The 17,642-nt window shown below is 36.8% G+C and overlaps 1 protein-coding gene across 1 annotated transcript in view; it reads right to left on the reverse strand.

The window, feature by feature from the left end:
• Positions 1 to 17,642, reverse strand: part of LRMP (lymphoid restricted membrane protein) — a 71,042-nt gene that overhangs the window by 7,730 nt on the left and 45,670 nt on the right. Inside the window, exons 14-18 of the mRNA XM_029953646.1 lie at positions 15,913 to 15,970; positions 14,065 to 14,128; positions 13,958 to 13,985; positions 13,564 to 13,704; positions 6,170 to 6,304 (exon numbers count right to left, since the gene is read on the reverse strand). Of these exons, the coding sequence (XP_029809506.1) occupies positions 6,170 to 6,304; positions 13,564 to 13,704; positions 13,958 to 13,985; positions 14,065 to 14,128; positions 15,913 to 15,970 (426 nt within the window). The remainder of the gene's footprint in view (positions 1 to 6,169; positions 6,305 to 13,563; positions 13,705 to 13,957; positions 13,986 to 14,064; positions 14,129 to 15,912; positions 15,971 to 17,642) is intronic.

The raw sequence follows: 17,642 nt of genomic DNA on the forward strand, positions 1-17,642 counted from the left end.
ATCATACTTGTTGGCAGATATATAAACAGAAGAAATGGTTGAAAATCTGCATAAAAAGTGATTAGATCCACAGATCCCCTCTCTTACTCAGACCAGCTGAGACCCTTCCCTTTACCACTTTGCTGAAAGGCCACAAAGGTTGAATATTTAGAGAAACAGCCTATCGATTGGGCAGTAACAGATAGGTGATGGTGAATGGACCATCCAGAAAAGAATAGATTAAGCAAAAGTCTGTATGTATACCGAATACTGAGATACCTAGTCTGATTTCTCCTTCCAACTTGCAAACACTGGCAGCCAGGCTTATGCTCTCAAAGCAGGAGGCTGGAAGGCTTTCCTCTGAGGAATCTAGCACAGCAAGATAAAATAAGTCCTAACACTACTGACATTAAGAATATCCCAATGTTTGCAGTCATAGGTCTAACAGGAGAAACCTAACAGGACCATAGGGAGGGGAAGGGGGAAAAAGAGTTGGGGAGAGAGAGGGATGCAAAACATGAGAGACTATTGAATACTGAAAACGAACTGAGGGCTGAAGTGGGAGAGAGGAAGGGGTGGTGGTGGTAATGGAGGAGGGCACTTGTGGGGAAGAGCACTGGGTGCTATGTGGAAACCAATTTGACAATAAACTATATATAAAAAAAAAAAAAAGAATATCCCAATGAAACATCCTAGCTTGTGTGAAGCTCAGAGATGAGGATCTTCCCTGCCCAACATACACACAGCTCCCATTGAGCTATACAGTGGATCATCACTAATCAGAGAAAAGCCTCTAACCATGGAAGAGAAAAGTCAACACTACAAAAGCAAGTTTGAGGAGATCAATTATAGAAAAGCTTTGAGGACACTAGAAATATCTTCAGCATTAAGATTAAGTGTTGCATTCATGAAATAAGAACAAGATATTAAAAAGCTACAGATTGAAAATGTTTATGGATTAAAAATATGCCTAAAATACATAATAGAAGAGTCTCAAGGTAAGGTTGTGGAAACATCCCCCCCAAATAGAGCAAAAACTCTAAAAAGTAGAAAAGAGATGAAAAGGGCCTGTTCAGGAGATCCAACAGGCAAAGAAGAAGAACTCCAGAAAACATAGGAAAATTCCACAAAATGTAGAAAAGGGAGATATTTCAAAAATTCTCTAGAACTCAAGAACTTACCAGCTTATATCCATAGCCGGGGCCTGTAACAGTAAATGAAAATAAGCTCATACCAAAAGAGGACAGTAGGGGAAAAGTATATCCTAAAATCTTCTGGAAAGTAAGCAAAGGCATAAACAAAAGCTCAGGAGTCAGAATGGCATCAAACTGACAGAAACACCAGAAACTAAGGAAATGAAACCGTGCAAGGAAAATTATAAAGGAAATGATTTCCAACCTTGAATTTTTTTGCCCAGCTAGAAGTAGAAAAATAAGACATTTTCAGTTATATAATGTCTTTAAAAGTTTAACTCTGAGGACATTTTTTTAAAAAATTGAAGTATAGTTGACATACAATGTTGTATTAATTTCAGTGATTTGACAATTACACATTATGCTGTATTCACCATATGTGTAGTTACCATTTGTCACCATACGTTATTACAATTTATTAACTACATTCCCTATGCTGTACTTTTTATCCCTGAGACTAGAGATTTTATAACTGGAGATTTTTACCCTTTTGTTGTAGATGTACATGAGGGTTTCTTTCTGGGTTCTCTATCCTATTCCATTGATGTATGTGTCTATTTTGGGGCAGTACTATACTGTTTTGATTACTATAGCTTTGTAGTTTATCTTGAAGTCTGGGAGTATGATACCTCTAGTTCTGTTCTTTAAGATTGGTTTGGCTATTTAGGGTCTTTTGTGGCTCCCTATAAGTTTCAGGATAATTTATTCTAGTTCTGTGAAAAATGCTGGTGGTAGTTTGAGAGGAATTACACTGAATCTGTTGATTGCTTGGGGTAGTATGGACTTTTTAACTATGTCAATTCTTTCCAACTGTAAGCCTGGACTGCCTTTCCATTTGTGTCATCTTCAATTTCTTTCTTTTATAGTCTTCAGAGTACAGGTCTTTCACTTCCTTGGTTAAATTTATTCCTAGATATATTATTATTTTGGGTGCAATCATAATGGGATTCTTTTCTCAATTTCTCTTTCTGCTACTTCATTCTCAGTATATAGAAATACAAACTATTTCCATATATTGATTTTGTAGCCTGCAACTTTACTGAATTTATTTGTTCTAATAGTTTTTTTTGTGGAGTCTTTAGGGTTTTCTATATGCAGTATTATGGCATCTGTAAATAGAGTTTTTCTTCTTCCTTAGCAAATTAGATGCCTTTTATTTCTTTTTCTTGTTTAACTGCTGTGACTAGGACTTCCAGTACAGTGTTGAAGTGGTGAGAGTGGACATCCTGGTCTTGTTCCTGATCTTAGAAGAAAAGTCTCTCAGTTGTGTATGATGATGACTATGGGTTTTTCATATATGACCTTTATTATTTTGAGGTATGTTCCCTCTAGGTCCACTTTGTTGGAAGTTTTTATCATGAACAGATGTTGAATTTTGTCAGATGCTTTTTCTGCAGCTATTTAGATGACCATATGGTTTTGAACCTTCATTTTGTTAATCCAATGTGTCACGTCGATGTACGGTTTTTTGAGCCATTCTTGAATACCTGGAGCAAATCCCATTTGAATGTGGGGAATGATTCTCTTAGTGTATTACTGGTTGGTTTCTAACATTCTGTTGAGCATTTCTGCAATTATGTTCATCAGGGATATTGACCTATAGTTTTCCTTTTTTGTAGTGTCTTTGGTTTTGGTATCCAGATTATGCTGATATTCATAGAATGAATTCTTAGAGTTCATAGAATGAATTTGGAAGTTACCTTTCTTTTCTATTTTTTGGAATAATTTGAGGAAAACAGGTACTACCTATTCTTTAAATTTCTGGTAAGAATTCACCTGCAAAACCACCTGATCCTAAACTTATGTTTATTGAATGTTTTTTGATTACTGATTCATTACTAGTAATCTTGTTCAGATTTTCTATGTCCTCCTAAGTTTTGGAAAATTGTTTTCCAAAGAATGTTTCTAAGAATCTATCCATTTCTCCTATGTTGTTAAATTTGTTGATATATATTTTATAGAAGTCTCAGATAATCCTTTGTATATTTGTGATATCAGTTGGTATTTCTTCTCTTTCCTGATTTTGAGTTCTTTTTTTTTTTTTCTTAATAGGTCTAGCTAAAGGCTTTCCAGTTTTCTTTTTCTTTCCAAAAAAGCAGCATTTGTTTTCATTGATTTTTTTTTTTGGCCTCTATTTCACTTATTTCTGGTCTGATCTTTATTGTTTCCTTCCTTCTACTAACTTTGGGGGTTTCTTCTCTTTCTAGTTCCTTAAAGTGTAAGGTTAGATTGTTTGAGGGTTTTTTTGTGTGTGGTTCTTGAGGTAGGCCTGCATCATTATTAAATTCCCTCTGAGATCTGCTTTTTCTGCATCCCAAAGACTTTAGACCACTGTGTTTTCATTTTCATCTGTCTTAATGGCTTCCCCTTTGATCTCTTTGTTGGCTCATTGGTTGGTTAGTAGCATGTTGTTTAGCTTCCAAGTGTCTGTATCTTTTCAAATTTTTTTCTTGTATTTGATTACTAGTTTCTCACTGTTGTAGTTGGAAAAGATGCTTGATATGATTTCAGTCTTATTTATTGAGATTGTTTTTTGGCCTAACATGTGATCTAACCTAGAGAATGTCCCATGTGCACTTGAGAAGAATGTTCATTCTGCCAGTTTGGGATGGAATGTTCTGTATACGTCCATTAAGTTTGTCTGGTCTAATGTGTCAAAGCCACTGTTTCCTTATTGATTTTCTGACTGGATGATCTATCCATCGATGTGAGTGAGGTGTTAAAGTGCCCTACTATTACCATATTACTGTCAATTTCTCCTTTATGTCTGTTGATATTTGCTTTATGTATTTAGATGCTTCTATGTTGAGTGCATAGATATTTACAATTTTATATCCTCTTGGACTGATCCCATTATCATTATGCCCTTGTCTCTCATTACGGTCTTTGTTTAAAATTCTATTTTGTCTAATACTGCTACCCCAGATTTTTTCATTTTTATTTGCATGAAATATCTGTTTCCATCCCTTCACTTTCAGTCTGTATGCGTTTGAGCTCAGAAGTGAGTCTCTTGTAGGCAGCATATAGACAGGTATTGTTCTTTTATTCACCGTATGTCTTTTGATTAAAGCATTCAAAGTAATCATTGCTACATATGTACTCGTTGCCATTGTGTTGAGTGTTTTGGGGTTTTTTTGTAGTTCTTCCTTCTTCGTTTCTTGCTCTCTTCCATGGTGATTGATGATTTTCCTTAGTGTTATGCTTGGATTCCTTTCTCTTTATTTTTTGTGTATCATAGGTTTTGGTTTGTGGTTACCATTAAATTTTGTATATAACATCCTAAATATATAGGAGTCTATATAAGTTGATGGTCACTTAAGTTTGAACATATTCTAAACAAACTACATTTTTACTTCTGTGTTTGGTGAACAGAAAGGAGACCAGTCTGGCTGGAGTGCAGTGGAAGATAATCATAGGAAATTAATTTCAAGATATAAAAGGGTAGGGGAATCATGTAGATCTTTTTAAGCCATCAAAGGATTTTGGTTTTTATTCTGAAAAAGTGTGAGGAGCTGCTGGAGGATTTTGAACCAAAAAGAAACACGATATGGCTTAAGGTTTAAAAGTATTATTCTGGCTGTTTTATGGAGAACAGATTATGTTGCAGCAAGCGTTTGGTTTGAATGGAAATAAGCAGACCATTTAGAAAGATATTGTATTAATCTTCAAAAAATACAATGGTAACTTAGATCAAGGTGGTAGCCGTGGAGAAAGAAATATGTGTTTGAATTCTGGCTATATTCTGCATGTAAATAGAATTTTTTGTAGGATTAGAGATGGAGTGAGAGAGAAAGGTGTTGAGAATTACTCCCAAGGATTTTCATCTATTAATCTGGGAGGGAAGTTACCCTTAACTGAGATAAGGAGATTATATGTAAAACCGGTTTTGGAGACACCATGAGCAGTTTATTTTTATGTATGTTGTTAGAATTGTTTGTCAAACACCCAAGTGGAAATGCTGCATCTGCAGTAGTATGTTCGAGTCTGGAACTCATAGTGATGATGTAGGATAATCATGTGAATTTGGGCGTCATCACCTCACTACATGAGATGATATGGGGGTTGAAGAAGATGGACATTACGTATACAAGGGCGGATCCCTGGACCCCACTGACGTTATGAAGCCTGGGAGAATGGTGGGACCCATCATGTACAGAGAAAAACCAAAACAAAACAAGAGGATGTGGCACCTAGAAGCCAAGTAAGGAAAGTGTTTCCAGGAGAAGGAGGAGCTCAGCCATGCTGAATATAGCAGATAGGTTAAGGAAAATGGGTAGGTTAAGGCCAATTAGAGTAGATTTCAGAGAAAATGGGAGGGGAGAAAATAGAGACCATGAGTATGATTCTGTTGAGGAAATTTTCTGTACATGGAGTAGAGAAACAGGATGGTAGCCAAAGACGACAGGGTCAAAGACTGTTTTGTTTGTGTTTGTATTTTTTCCCATCTTAAAAACACCTTATTTGTGTTCTGATGAGAATGATTCAATCCAGGGGGGGGGAAATTGAAGATTTTTGAAGGACAGCAGGGAGGATGAGAGCCCAAGACTCTGAGTAAATTGAGAGGATGGGCTCTGGAGTACAGAGTCCTTCCTGTAAAGGAAGGCAAAGTATGAGAGTTGAGCTGTTACTAGGTTCAGAACTTGTGGCAGGTTCCCTTCTGAACGACTCAACGTTCTCACCGAGGCAGGAAGCAAAGTCATTATTTGCCAGAGACGATGAGGGAGGACATGATGACGGTTAGAGGAGAAGGAGAACATGTGAAATTGGTAGAAGAGATGATTTGAATGTCCCTGGCTACTGCTCTTATGAGAAGGTTTTTTTTTTTAACATTTTCATGTGCATATTTTATTTTCCATTTTTCCCCATATTAAATATGTATGTCTGGTACAACACTGAAGTATTTTTAAATCTTCTTCCTAGAAGTGTAATCCATAATCTCAGGGAAAATAGATCCTTTTAGTAATTTCATTGTAGCTAAAGAAATGGAGGCAGGTTACCTGATGAATGGCTCCGAGCACCTCAGCTCTACTGGCCACTCGTGCAGTGCACTGGCTAAGGAAAGTTACACTCTTCTCCAGCTTCTTCACAATTTCCTGGGCATGGTTGTCATCTTCACAAAGCGGTGTTAAGGACTACACAGAAAGCAAAGTATTAAAATATATCCAACCCAAGTATTCAACAAATGATTCTAACACTATGTTGTAAATATGGATGACAGTCACATCTCACTTATCTTGGTATGAAGTGAAAAGCAGCAGCACCAGTAATGAGTGATATTGAAATATTTATATCTTTGTTGGCTATCAAGCTGACCTATGCAGATGTTCACAAAACTTATTATATCTAGTCCTGATCTCTTCCTTCTTTACTCCCTGAATTTGCCGTTCTTTCATGCACATTTCTACCTACCACTTTTCCACTTAACTGAATAGGATATACGTAATTGGTCATGGTAAAGAAATTGTGCTTATGAATGAGTTGAGTGTATTATATAAGCATGGTTTGAACTTTTTTTATAGGAATAATAAAAATTTTTTTTCTTTTATAGTTTATTGTCAGGTTGGTTTCCAAATAACATCCAGTGCTTATCCCCACAAGTGCCCTCCTTCATGCCCATCAGCCCTCAGTTTGTTCTCAGTATTCAAGAGTCTCTCATGATTTGCCTCTCTCCCTCTCCTCAACTATTTTTGACCCCTTTCTTTACCCCATGGTCCTGTTAAGTTTCTGTTACACTTATGAGTGCAAACACATGGTATCTGTCCTTCTCTGCCCGACTTATTTCACTTAGCATGACACCCTTGAGTTCCATCCACATTGCTACGAATGGCCAGATTTCATTCTTTCTCATTGCCATGTAGTATGCCATTGTATATATAAACCACATCTTCTTGATCCACTCATCAGGTGATGGACATTTAAGCTCTTTCCATGATTTGGCTATTGTTGAAAGTGCTGTTATAAACATTGGGGTACATGTGCTCCTATGCATCAGCACCTCTGTATCCCTTGGGTAAATCCCTAGCAGTGCTATTGCTGGGTCATAGGGGAGTTCTGCTGTTAATTTTTTGAGGAACCTCCACACTGTTTTCCAGAGTAGCTGCACATGGTTTGAACTTTGAAGAAAAGTAGTGAAATATGCTAGATTTAGATATGGTTCTAACTTACATACTTCCTCTGGCATTGATTACAAGGCATTAATGGGCTGGTTAGATGGGTATGCCTTCACTGCCTTATGAATATTTCTTTCAAACCTGTGCCCTTGATCCAAGATGATGACTTTCCTAATGGAAGACCATCCATTTCACTGGGGTAGAGACAGAATTATGATAACAGCAGATTTGGAAATAAGCTGCTGTGTTTCCATGAGCAAATGTCTAAGACTTTCCCAAATCTAAAACACCATAAACTTTGTACATCATTAAAAAAGGAAAATTTGTGTCAATACAATTATAAGGCATTACTGACTATATAATAATTCTAAAACTATGTAAACATTTCTGTTTGCTCTTTCTTCATCTGCCAGATGGAGACAACTACAGGAATTCCTTTCCAGGAATACTGGGACATGAGTGGTAATATATGCAAGTTGCTTTGCACACAGTAGATGTTAAATAAATGTCAGCCACTTCTGAAATGGAAACAAATGTGTCAGTTGCAGCTGGAGACTTGCTAACCAACTGTAATGGCCATTGTCAGACACACTGTTTCCGATGGTAGTTTAAATAACCACATTCAACTGGAAAAGGAAGAGTAGCTGTTAGCCAAACAAAATATGGGTTACCAACATTGAATCATGAAGAAATAGAAACTTTGAAGAGAACAATAGCTAGTATGGAGATTGAAGCAGTTATCAAAAATCTCCCAACAAAGAAAACTCCAATAATGATCGACTTTACTAGAGAATTCTACAAAACATGCAAAGAAGAATTAAAACCATTTTTTTCTACAACAAGTGTTGGCAAGAATGTGGAGAAAAAGGAATCCTCATGCACTGTTGGTGGGAATGCAATCTGCTACAGCCACTGTGCAAAACAGTATGGAGGTTCCTCAAAAAATAAACATAGAACTCCCCTACAATCTAATAACTGCAGTACTGGATATTTATCCCCAAAATATAAAAACAGTAACTCAAAGGGATTCATGCACCCCTATGTTTACTGCAGCATTGTTTATAATAGCCAAACTATAAAGCAGTCCAAGTGTCCAATTGATAGATGAATGGATAAAGAAGATGTGCTGTATATATTCAATGGAATAGTATTCAGGCATAAAAAAAGAAACATTATTTGCAACAACATGGATAGAGCTAGAGAGTATAATGCTAAGTGAAATAAGTCAGAGAAAAACGAATACCATATGATCTCACTCATATGTAGAATTTAAGAAACAAAACAAATGAGCAAAGGAAAAAGAAGAGACAAACAGAGAAAGAGACTGTTAACAAACTGATGGTTACCAGAAGGGAGGTGGGTAAAGGGATGGGTTAAACAAATGATGAGGATTAAAGTACACTTAGTATTAAAAAAAAAAAAACAAAAAAACCCAAAAAAACTATAAGCAAACCCAGGCTGTACCTGTGGATTAATTGATGAGCGTGTATAATTTACCACTACAGTTTACATAAGTATACTTTTCTCATTCTGATAAATAGGCATTTCCAGCTTCAGAAGAAAAATCAGAACATTTCTGCACAACAAAATAAGCCATCAGCCTATTCGCCTATTATAAATAAAAAAGTCTCTGTTCGGGCCACCACTGCTTAGTTTTTTAATTGAAATGAGTTTCCAAGCTTAATTCACTTTTCATCATTTACACATATTTATTTTTGTTCACATTTATGGTGTTGATTTTTACCCATGCTTGTAATCAGTACTATTTTCTTGTTATAGTTTGATGCTGCATCAAATGATACAACTGATTCAGAGAATGCTAATCTAGGAAAAACTTTCAGTGCACTTAGGTAGACAGGGCCAAGAGCAAAAGATGGTGATGGAAACCTATCAGGGTTTAAGTGGCTTGTCACATGTTATTACTCATGGGCTTCTGGATAAATTAGCCGTTAACACTAAGTTACTATTTCTCATCTGCAAAAGGGATACCACCTATCCCACATGTGGTTGTGTTAAATTTTATAATGAATGTAAAAAGCCTAATTTAGACCTGGGCAGGTGCTAGGGCTTCAATAAAAAGTAGGTAATTTTTAGGTTTTCTTATTAAACAAAATTTTAATTCTCTAGTAGTTCAATAGATTTGTTTCTATATGAGAATTTATTTAGTTCTTAGTAGTAGACTAGAAAATATTTAGAAACCCTGCTTATTTGTCTAATTATGGCTTTATGGCATATTTATTCAAAGTTTTATGTAGGTAGATAACCTAGGGGCTTGTCAAGAGTGTTCAACTTGTTTGTGTCTTAATGCCTATATCAGAGTTTTTGTTTTTAAGCCAAAAAAGGCCCTTGTGGGAAACGAAAGCTTAATAAAACTGTTCATAAAAGAAATAAATCTTAAAACAAACAAACAAGCCCTCTAAAATTCTTCCAAAAAATTGAAGAGGAGCAAACATTTCCAGGCTCATTCTTTGAGGCCCATCATTGCTCTAATATCAAAGCCAAAGACTACAAGAAAATTACAGACCACTGGCCCTTATGAATGTTGATGTAAAAATCCTCAACAAAATACTAGCAAACCAATTTCAACAGCACATTGAAAGTTGAGACTACTGAATACTGAAAATGAACTGAGGGTTGAAGGGGGAGGGGGAAAGGGAAGGGAGGTGGTGGTAATGGAGGAGGGCACTTGTGGGGAAGAGCACTGGGTGTTATATGGAAAGTAATTTGACAATAAACTATTAAAAATAAAAGTATTATAAACCATGACCAAGTGAGATTTGTTCTTTTAAAGCAAGGATGGTTAAACATATGAAAATCAATCCAGTGTGATGACATACCACATTAACAGATTAAAGGATAAAAACCCATATGACCATCTAAATTGATGCAGAGAAGCATCTGACAGGATTCAACACCCTTGTAAAAAATATTCAAAAAACTAGAAATAGAAAAATAACCCCAACTACCTTAACATAGTAAAGGCCATATAGAAGAAGCCCACACCTAACATCATACACGATGGTGAGAGGAACAAAGTTTTCCTCTGAGATAAGGAACAAGGCAAGGATGTCCACACCCTACCACTTATAAGCAACCTAGTACGGGAAGTCCTAGTCAGAGCAGTTAGGCAAGTAACACATTAAAAATCCACACTGGAAAAGAAGAAGCAAATTTATCTTTGTTCATTGATGATATGATCTTATACATAGAAAAATGTAAAAATTCCACAAAAAGACTGTTATAACTAATGAATAAATTCAGCAAAGATTCAGGATACAAAATCAACATACAAAAATCAATTGCATTTATATACACTAATGATGAACAATCCAAAAAGAAAATTCCATTTATAATACCATCATAAAGAATAAAATACTTAGGAGTAAATCTAACAAAGGAGGAAAAAAACGTGTGCTCTAAAAACTATAAACATTGCTGAAATTAAAGAAGACACAAATTAAAGGAAAGACATCCTGTGTTCATGGATTGGAAGACTTGATTTTCCTAAGATGTCCATTCTACTGAAATCTATCTACAGATTCAATGCAATCCCTATCAAAATCCCAGTGGTATTTTTTCACATAAATATAAAAATTCATCCTAAAACTGATATGGGATCTCAAAGGACCCCCAATAGCCAGAAGAATTTTGAAAAAGAAGAGAGTTGAAGGACTGACTCTTTCTCATTTCAAAACATACCACAAAGCAACAGTGTGGTACTGTCATAAACTCAGACAACAACAAGGGTACCAAGACCCAGTGGAAAAACTGGATACCTTTTCCTGAAGGTCATCAAGAAGATATGACCACCAGTTGTCCTATCAGCTGGACCCAGGTAATCAGAGATTCCTCACCCCCTGTCCTGTCCTTGAAGTATGGCTTCCCCACTCTCAGAAGCTGCCCCAAGAACACAGCCTTGAAATAATTATTACCATTTGGATGGTATATATAACAACACAGTAAAGCCTCTATATAAACTTAATAGATTGGGTGGGTGGGTGTAGAGATCTACTTGTCTTGAAGCCACTAAAGACAAGCTCATACGTAAATTCCTTCGCTTATTAAACCTGCCACCTACCAACTTGGATAGCCCTGCCTTTTTCTTCAGTTTCTCCCTGCCCTCTGAATATGAGGGTCAGTTTCAAATTACATCTAGGAAGCTCCTGAGAATCTTGCAAACCAACAGTATCCATATCCATACCCATATCCATGTCCACATTTAATATCCATACCCAAAAAAGTGAAATTGGACTCTTACCTCACACTCTATACAAAAATCAACTCAAAACAAATTAGGGGCACCTGGGTGGCTCAGTCGGTTAAGCATCAGACTCTTGATTTTGGCTCAGGTCATGGTCTCACAGTTTGTGGAATTGAGCTCTGTATTGGGATCTGTGGTGACAGTGTGGAGCATACTTTTCCTTTCTCTCTCTCTCTCTCTTTCAAAATAAATAAACAGTTTTAAAAAATGGATTAAATGGATTAAAGGGGCACCTGGGTTGCTCAGTAGGTTAAGCCCCCTGACTTTGGCTCAGGTCACGATCTCATGGTTTGTGAGTTCAAGCCCCACATTGGGCCCTGTGCCGATGGTGTGGAGCTGGCTTAGAATTCTTTCTCTCCATCTCTCTCTGCCCCTTCTAGGCACATGTGCTCTCTCCCTCTCAAAATAAATAAACTTTAAAAATGGATTAAAGATTTAAATGTAAGACCCAAAAGTATGTAACTTCAGAAGAAAATATAGGGGAGAATCTTCATGACATTGGATTTGACAATGATTTCTTGACTTTTGACACCAAAAGCACAGGCAACAAAAGCAAAAATAGACAAATACCACTATATTACATTTAAATAGTTTTGTGCATCAAAGAACATAATCAACAAAATGAAAAGGCAACCTATGGAATAGGAGAAAAATGCATATATTTTATTACCAAACTGCCAAAGGACTTGAATGGACATTTTTCCAGCGATGGTATACAAATGGCCAACAAACATATATGAAGAGATGCTTGATAATACAGATAGTGAAATGTAAAGCAAACCACAATGAGATACTACCTTGTACCCATTAGTATGGCTTCTATCAAAAACGCAGAAAATACCATGTTGGCCGTCATGTGGAAAAATTGGAACCCTGGTGCACTATTAGGATTGTAAAATGGTGCAACCGCTAAGCAAAACAATATGATGATTCCTCAAAAACGTAAAAACAGAACTCCTATTCCCACTGTGGGTACACTTCTAAAAGAATTGAAAGCAGGGTCTCAAAGAGATATTTGCACACCCATGTTCGTAGCAGCAATATTCACAATAGTCAAGATGGAAGCAACTCAAATGTCTATTGATAAATGAATAGATAACCAAAATGCAGGATATACATAATACATATGATGGAATATTTTATTCACCCTTAAAAAGGAAGGAAATCCTTTCACAAACTACACATGGATGAAGTTTGAAAACATTATGCTAAGTGAATAAGTCAGTTACAAGAAGACACATGCTGTATGATTTTACTCGTATGAGTAATCTGAGGTAGTCAAATTCAGAGAAACAGAAAGTAAAATCGTGGCTGAGAGGAGGGGGAAGTGAGATTGTTCAAGGGGCATGGGGTTCCAGTGTGCAAGACGGAAGAGGACCTGTGTTATGACAGTGTGACATCTGTAACACTACTGAACTGTGCACTCCCAATGGTTGATCTGCCAATTTTGATGTTATGGGTTTTTTCTACTACAATGAAACAAACAGAATATGGTTTCTCAATTTTGAGTTTTCCAAAAATAACCCTCTTAATTTTCCAACCCATTTCTATACTTATTGTGATTTTGCAAAATGGAAAACTAGTAGTCGTCGTCCCTGTCTATCTGCAGAGGGTTTGCCCATCATCTGACAAGACTGAAATCAGTCACCAGTCTTTTATCAGTTAATAAATGGAAACTGAGTTTTGATTCTCTTCTTTGAAGCCTAAAATTAATATTATCACCTATTGCTTAGTTTCCTGGATGATGACTCTTCTGCCTGAAACCTATGTAGAACATTTAGAGAGAAGGCAGGTGACCCACAATGATTTTAAAAGGCTTTTTCATTGCTGATCCTATCCTATTAGCAATCTTTTATTTTAGTCTGATCCTGAATTCTTACTTCTCATAATTCACGTTTAAGTCAGGCAGGGCTTGGTACCTGGTATTGGTTTCAGTCATAAAAGTAAACTCCTATGCAATTTTGAAAACAGTATTAACAATATGACCAAATGTGTAGTCTCCAAATGTTAGAATTCTCACCTCTAACAGCTTTAAACAGTTAGTGATTTCTTTCTTCAAATTTTCTTCTGCCAAGTCTCGTGATCTTTCTTCAAGCTTCACTCTTTTCTCCAGGGTGAACCAGTCACACTTAAATCCCAAAGATAATCTGAGAAATTCAGCCTGTTGTCAAAATAATGGGAAGGCGAGGGGAGAAAATTGGATGTAGTGAAATATTTCAGTTTAATACCAGATTATGCTGGCCATTACTGTCTCCTCCCAGCAACATAATGCTGGTCTATGTCGGCTTTGCCTCCACTTAGTCACTGCCAAGCTAGCCACACACCAAGTGTGTGACAGCTGGTGTAAAGGTATGAAGTGATTATAAACAAGGGAGTCAGAAGCATTTTTTTAACTTAAAGGGAAAAAAACTCACCTCCACCTCCTTCTCATTAGCAGAAGTGCTGTAGGATAAAAAAAATCTATTCAAACATAATTCAACAGAGAAGCAAAAAATGTGAGCATGCAATATGAAGAACTTACTTGTCACTTTGTTTAAAGTTAACTGATTTCATAGTGGTTACAGGAAGAGAGGAAACAGTTGTATCTATTAAAAGACAATAAAATATTATTGGGTTATAAAGGCTTAGTGGAAGGCACAATCAAATGTCCCCTCTCCACTATGGGCATTTCACTGAAGTATGTCTGAAATAACAGCCAGCTAATAATGCATTTTCTTAAATATAAGATAATGTTACATTATGCCATTGAGATCATGACATTAAAATCATTGGCTCACAAGTCACCATGTGAATAGTCTGAAACCTGAAGATGTCTCAGAGACCAGTTGCTCTCTTTGCATTTGAATGTTTATTTGACATGATCCCATTGCTAAATGCACACCTTCCTCTGGTACCTTGGCCTTCTTCAGATCAAGGCTTTAACAGCATGAGGAGTCATTGAAGTAATAGAAATAGAGTAGTAGTATAATAGGATAATAATACTAATAATGGTAATAATAACAGCAACAATAAACATGGTATCAACCATTTGTCACAAGTTTACTATATGCCAGTTCCAGAACAGGGCTGTTTACATATAATGACACTCTTCAGGACAACTTCCCAAAGAGGACAATATATTAGTTATGAAGAGTATTAGAGGTGGTAAGAAACTGGTTTAAGTCCCAGCTTTGAGCTTTATAGCTCTGTGACCTGGAATAAGTCACTTCATCAAAACATCTATAAAGTAAGGATGATACTACATTTTTCTTTTTTTTTTTTTAAAGTAGATTCTAGGCATGCCCAGCACAGAGCCGAGTATAAGGCTTGAATTCATGACCCTGAGGTCTGACCTAAGCTGAGATCAAGAGTCAGATGCTTGGGGGGCTCAGTCAGTTAGGCATCCAACAGGGGCTCAGGTCATGATCTCACAGTTCATGGGTTTGAGCCCCCTGCCTTGGTCTCTGTGCTGACAGCTCAGAGACTGGAACCTGCTTTGGATTCTGTGTCTCCCTCTCTTTGCCCCTTCACTGCTCGTACTCTGTCTCTGTCTCTCTCTCAAAAAAAAAAGTAAAACATTGAAAAAAATTTTTAAAAATGTTGGATGCTTAACCAACCAAAATTAGGTATCCCTATTTTTCTATAGTAGTTTTTATGAGAACTTTGCCAAGCATTTCCCACCTGCTTTAAACCTAATTTATTCAATCCTCAGAGCAAACTTGGGTAGGTACTGTATCATCCAAAGTCTACAGGCTAGGAAACTGAATTGCAATTTACCTCTCTCACTTGAGTACATATTTGGGGGAACTAAATAAAACTATGCACATGAATAATTTAGTCTAGTACTAAGCATACAATATATTCTCAATAAGGATTAATATTGTGTGTGTGTGTGTGTGTATTTACTTATCATTTCCATTTTGCAAATGAGGAGATTGACACTCAGGTTAAATATCCTTCCAAATCAGATAGTCAGAGAACGACCCAGCACAGAGTCTGTGTGACTTCAAAGCTTCAAAATCTATCCCGATGGAAGTGAAATGGGGAGGGAAGCATATTAGCACATATTCTTTAAATGCTTAGTCTTATTTACTTTCAGATGGGATAATAAAAAAATCTCAAAGTAGAGCTTAGAATTTACTACCAACATTGGCCTGGTTCTTTGTTCACAATAGTGTAGAAGTTATTACAAGTCCTTTGGGACTGTAATGTAACGCATAGGTGGCTTTACAAAAATGATAGAAATTGAAGCAAGAATCAGTATTATTGGCTGATTTTTATCTAGAGATGCAGAATTATAGGCACATCTTTACCCTGAAAGATTTCACCCATTAAAATTTAAGCAAGGAACTAAAGTTCACACGGGGGATTGGGAGAGAACATTCCTTACCTCCTGCAGCACATTCTTTTCTATGCCCATCTATTGTTTGTGGTTCCTCTTTAGCTTCCTAAAATCATAAAGAGATTTTATTGCTGTACATAGAGTGGAAATCCTTCATTACCAATCATTTCCCAACTTCCTGTCCTGTCCTAACCCTACTCTATCAAAAACACTGTGGTATTTAAAGAACTGAACTAGGGTTTGGGAAGAAAACAGGTCTAGCTCTAAGGGATTTTCCAATCTAGTTGAGGTACAAAAGAGAAATGTATGAATAGTGATACAAGCTACCACAAGGCAAGGTAGGATTAATTGCCAAATAAATGAGATGCGAATAAATAAGTGCTCTACAAAGACAGGTAAGGGACACCGTGGCTTGAGAAGCATGGAAAGTCTCTGGAGATGAGGAGGCTGCTGGAGCTCGATGGGGAGGTAGGACTGGGTGGACGAAGAGGCAGGGGTGATCTGGGACTACCACGTGTAGCTTTCTAGATGGGCCGCTGGGGAACTGGTGACAAAAATAGCAACTAGGATTGTGTTATGTTAGGCTTTTACTCCATATAAATACATGTTCAGGTCACAGACCAGCTATCCTACGAACGTATCTATACAAAAAGAATTACTCTAATAAGAGGGAGAGTCTAATGGGAAAGTCTACTGGGAAAGCAGTAGGTATAAAATCATTTTTATGGTGATAATTATTCAAACTTCTCAGAAATTTTCCATAAAAAGTCTAAGGCGAATTTCCTTGGTAGAGCCTCTGATACTGTGTCATGTAATTTTTAGAGAATTAAAGCTAGGACTTTGACAAAATGTAACAAATGCAGTAATAAAGGTAAAGCACTGGATCATTCTTATCAACATTTAAATATTGTTCAGTTTTCTGAATCCTCCCTCAACATCTTGATCTCTTCCCTCTGTGGCATCCTCTTCCTCTCCCATCCTTTATGGCCATGCTTCTTCTGGGAAGAATTGTCCAGAGTTGCAATTTCCAGTTTTACAACTCCTCTCTGTCCCTCCACCCAACACTCCAAGAAAGCCGCCCTTCCCATTTACCAGTGAACTCTCCATTGCCAAATTCAATGGAAAATTTTCAGTCTTTATCTTACTGACCTCATTGTAGCATCTAAAGTGATCTATAATCTCCTCCTCCCTGACGATTTTTCTTTCCTTGGTTTTCATCTCCTAATGTCCTCCCTTTGCTACAGCAGCACCTTCTGGGTTTCTTCTGCCATTGCCTTCTTTTCTTAGGTAATAGAATCATCAAGAGTCCATTATTCTTCTCTGTGTGCTCCTGCCTGCCAGTCTCCTTGGGAAACCTTATCCACGTACTTGGGGTTTTTGTTGATAACTCACAAATGTGTGTCTACTCCTAAAATTCCTAGGAATTAGTTGATGAATATAGGTATACAGGCGCACGTATGTGTATATATGCCTGGATAGCATTCAATACCATTTGTATATATGTGCCATGGTGTGTGTTGGGGTGTATATACATACACACACATGCACATATACACACACACACACACATATATACACACAAAAAATATATATACACATATATATACACACACACATAGGTATACAGGCGCATATATATACACATACATAAATATGTATATGATATATATATATGATGTGTCACATCAACTTGAAACTTGCCTTGAACTAATCTTATTTTACCCCCTAAACTCTACCTTTCTTAATGTCTCCGTCTTCTCATGAAATCCTATTCATTC

The sequence above is a fragment of the Suricata suricatta genome, chromosome 10, assembly GCF_006229205.1.
Source record: "Suricata suricatta isolate VVHF042 chromosome 10, meerkat_22Aug2017_6uvM2_HiC, whole genome shotgun sequence".
In the NCBI taxonomy this organism is placed as follows: Eukaryota; Metazoa; Chordata; class Mammalia; order Carnivora; family Herpestidae; genus Suricata; species Suricata suricatta.